Below are 3309 nucleotides of genomic sequence, written 5' to 3'. Positions count from 1 at the left end.
TTTTTTGAAAGAATCACATTTTATTTGCTCGCCAAGAATGTCCAAATCCTATCAAGAAAAAATACATTAATGTATATATTTATTTATATAACCCGTCGAGAATACATCCCTAGTTGAAAAAGTTTTTTACTGAGAATGAATTTATTTATATCACTATAATTCATATTTATATCACTATAATCACTATAAGATATTCTCCGATATTTCGTAATAAAAAAATATAAATATCAAATGGAAATTAAATCCTCTAGTTCGCGAAAGAGAAATTATTCTAACTCGAAAAAGTGGTGCGCGATATTTAATTACTCACTAAAGATTTCCGAATTGGAGTTTTTTTTTAAATTCTCAGTCTTATATGTATTTATATAATTCTAAAAAGCTGATTGTTTCAGCATGTTTGAAATCTGAAGTTGCTGCGCGCTGGCGCCATTTTTGTCACGGTGTCGACGGTGCACATTTGAAATTCCAAGATGGCGTTAGTCACGTTATTCAATGTGCAGTAAACCGTGGTTTAAGGCCGTGTTTCGCCTGTTTCTACCAATATGGATTCCAGTGGATTCCACCGTCTGCGTATAGCAGATTCAACTGTTGAGTGAGCGCTCGCTGCTATTGGATGATCCAGAAGAATACACCAAATTGAGTTTGCTGAACGCGATCAATTTGATTCAACACAAAACTTGCTGATTGGTTGGGTTAAGTGGAAAAATTCCAATCACAACGGTCGCTGTGAGTGGCTACGCTGCGACCAATAACCACATCAAACCGAATCATGAAACATTTCCTGGTGGTATAAAATGTGTATTATTTTTCCGCAGCACAAGGTATGTATGAGCTACGATTGAGACTTTATGATAAAGCTGCTTTTTCATGCAGACGCTCAACGCTCATTTTCAGCATCAAAACAGGTCATGTGATCAAAATTGATGCTATTCGTCAATTTTGATCACGTGACCTGTTGTGCCATTGAAAATGAGCGTCGAGCTTCTGCATGAAAATACAGCCTAAAACTGTTTGATATCATCCTTCTCATCCCTCTCCCCGACCCATCATATTTAACGCGTACTTGTTTGTACTTGTATCTACTTGTGTAGTATACCAGCCATACCAGCACTTCCCTCTCGATTGATGTTTCACTTGATAAGGGATTTTGATATACAGGTTATGTACGACAGTTGTCAAAGGCAATGTTTTGAGACGTCTCGTCGTGACAATTCGCTGACCCGTCTCACCTGTCCCGTTTGTGAATCTCTGCTCCACTTCTCACCTGGATCAAGGTTTACCAGAGTCCGGAGTTATTGTCTTCACGCGCGGCCTTTTTGAGTTCGCAGCTCCGTGCTCGCCTTTCAGGCAATGTCAGGAAGTGCACTCTCGGCCGAGCGTTAAATCGTGATTTGTCGCAATCGAGATCCTTTGAGAATGGCTGATGAGTTGGTGGAAACACCACGGGGCCTCAATAATGAGGACACCGAGTGCATCGTTGATGCCGAGATCGACGGTGATGATGATGACTCTGATGGAGTCATAGTTCCAGAACTTCAGGGTACACTATCCAAATGGACAAATTACATACATGGCTGGCAAACTAGATTTATTGTACTCAAAGATGGTACTTTGTCTTATTACAAATCTGAGCAGGACAGCGGATATGGATGTCGCGGTTCAATTAGTTTGTATAAAGCTAATATCAAGGTAAGAGGTCATGCAAGATGAGCTATGTCTTAGCAAATATGTATGTTTAACATTGTAAACACAATGACGCAAAAAGTCATGATAATAAATCATTACATTAAGTTAATTATCTGTTTAACAGGCACATCAGTTTGATGAATGTAGATTCGATGTGTCCGTAAACGATTGTTTGGTTTGGTATTTAAGGGCAAATAATCCAGAAGAGAAACAGCGATGGGTAGATGTCTTAAAATCTTACAAGGTAATGATATAGCGCCGAAACAGTATCTTGTCTCCAGATAATAGTTTATTTTTGTTACATTATATTAATAGAAATTATACAATTATTTTAATATTATGTGCTAAAGTCTCTTGTCTTAAATATTGCAATCTTTTTTTATTATAGACTTCATGTATTTTATTAAATTTGATTAATATTTTGTAAATAAAAATTCCACCAAAAAAATTTATGCTCGATGATTAGCAATTTTTATTTGTCGCAAATAGTCAGAATCCGGCTATGGAAGCGAGAATAGTCTCAAACGACACGGTAGTGCTATTTCGCTCGCATCAAATACACAATCGACAACGAGCGCCGGTAGCCTTACTAAACGTGGCATTAGAGGATTAAAGGAAAAGTTGGCCGAAATTGAAACGTTTAGAGATATTCTAATCAAGCAGATCGATACTCTGCAGAAGTATTTCGACAATTGTGCAGAAAATGCCAAGAATATTTCTAAGGAAGGTAATATCTTTTAACTTGTAAATTTTTTATATGTTTCTGTCTCTTGTTCCAAATATTTAGAATAAATTTATAATATAAATTTATGATGTAAATATATAATGCACAAGTTTAAATATATAATTATAATTATTATGTGAAATAGATAGGAAAAGAGCTTTAACATATTTCATTAATTTTGTTGCGATAATTTCAGAAAAGGTAATCGAGATGTTTAATCCAGCTGAACAATCAGTGGATTTCAAAGGGGAAGCGATAACATTTAAAGCGACTAGTGAAGGGGTGTTGGCGACCTTACAACATTGCGTCGAATTAATGGTACAGCGAGAGGATGCATGGCGCCGTAGATGGGAGAAGGAAGTTGAAAAGAAACGAAAATTGCAAGAACTTTATAAAGCTCTGAAAGATCAAATTGCCATGCATCATAACGGCTCTCCGAGACCTAGGGTTGTTATACATGGAGGTCCTGATTACGAGGTGAGTTCTTTTTTTTTTCACAATCTCATCGCTGTGTACCATTTCAATTTGTATAAATTTATGTATGTGAACTAATTTATTGTTCTCGAAATTACAATTTCATACTACACAATCTTATTTTAAATAAAGTATTCGTTTTTAAAATCGAAAAGCACGATGTAAATAAATCGTAGCATATGGAATGAAAGGGATTGGATCCGAGTTTTGTCGAATCCACAGCTTTTTTCCGCACAAAGTCATCCTGAATTTCTATTTAGTGAAATTCTTATTTAAAAATTTTTAAGTTACACAAATATATATATATATATATATATATACAAAATATTCATAATTGTACATTGCATATACACTTTCATAATATAATATAGCATAATAATAAAATAGAAAACAAGTAAAAAATTTAAGAATTAAAAATATTTTTT

The 3309-nt window shown here is 35.0% G+C and overlaps 1 protein-coding gene across 1 annotated transcript in view; it reads left to right on the top strand.

Moving 5' to 3' along the window:
* Window positions 1–1053: 1053 nt before the first annotated feature.
* LOC108692789 (collagen type IV alpha-3-binding protein) overlaps window positions 1054–3309 on the top strand; it is a 6019-nt gene continuing 3763 nt past the window's right edge. Inside the window, exons 1-4 of the mRNA XM_018201235.1 lie at window positions 1054–1689; window positions 1811–1930; window positions 2176–2413; window positions 2607–2887. Coding sequence (XP_018056724.1) covers window positions 1417–1689; window positions 1811–1930; window positions 2176–2413; window positions 2607–2887 — 912 coding nt within the window. The 5' untranslated portion in view covers window positions 1054–1416. The remainder of the gene's footprint in view (window positions 1690–1810; window positions 1931–2175; window positions 2414–2606; window positions 2888–3309) is intronic.

Source organism: Atta colombica, unplaced genomic scaffold (genome assembly GCF_001594045.1).
Source record: "Atta colombica isolate Treedump-2 unplaced genomic scaffold, Acol1.0 scaffold82, whole genome shotgun sequence".
Taxonomy (NCBI): Eukaryota; Metazoa; Arthropoda; class Insecta; order Hymenoptera; family Formicidae; genus Atta; species Atta colombica.
This window is presented reverse-complemented; position numbering and strand designations above follow the sequence as displayed.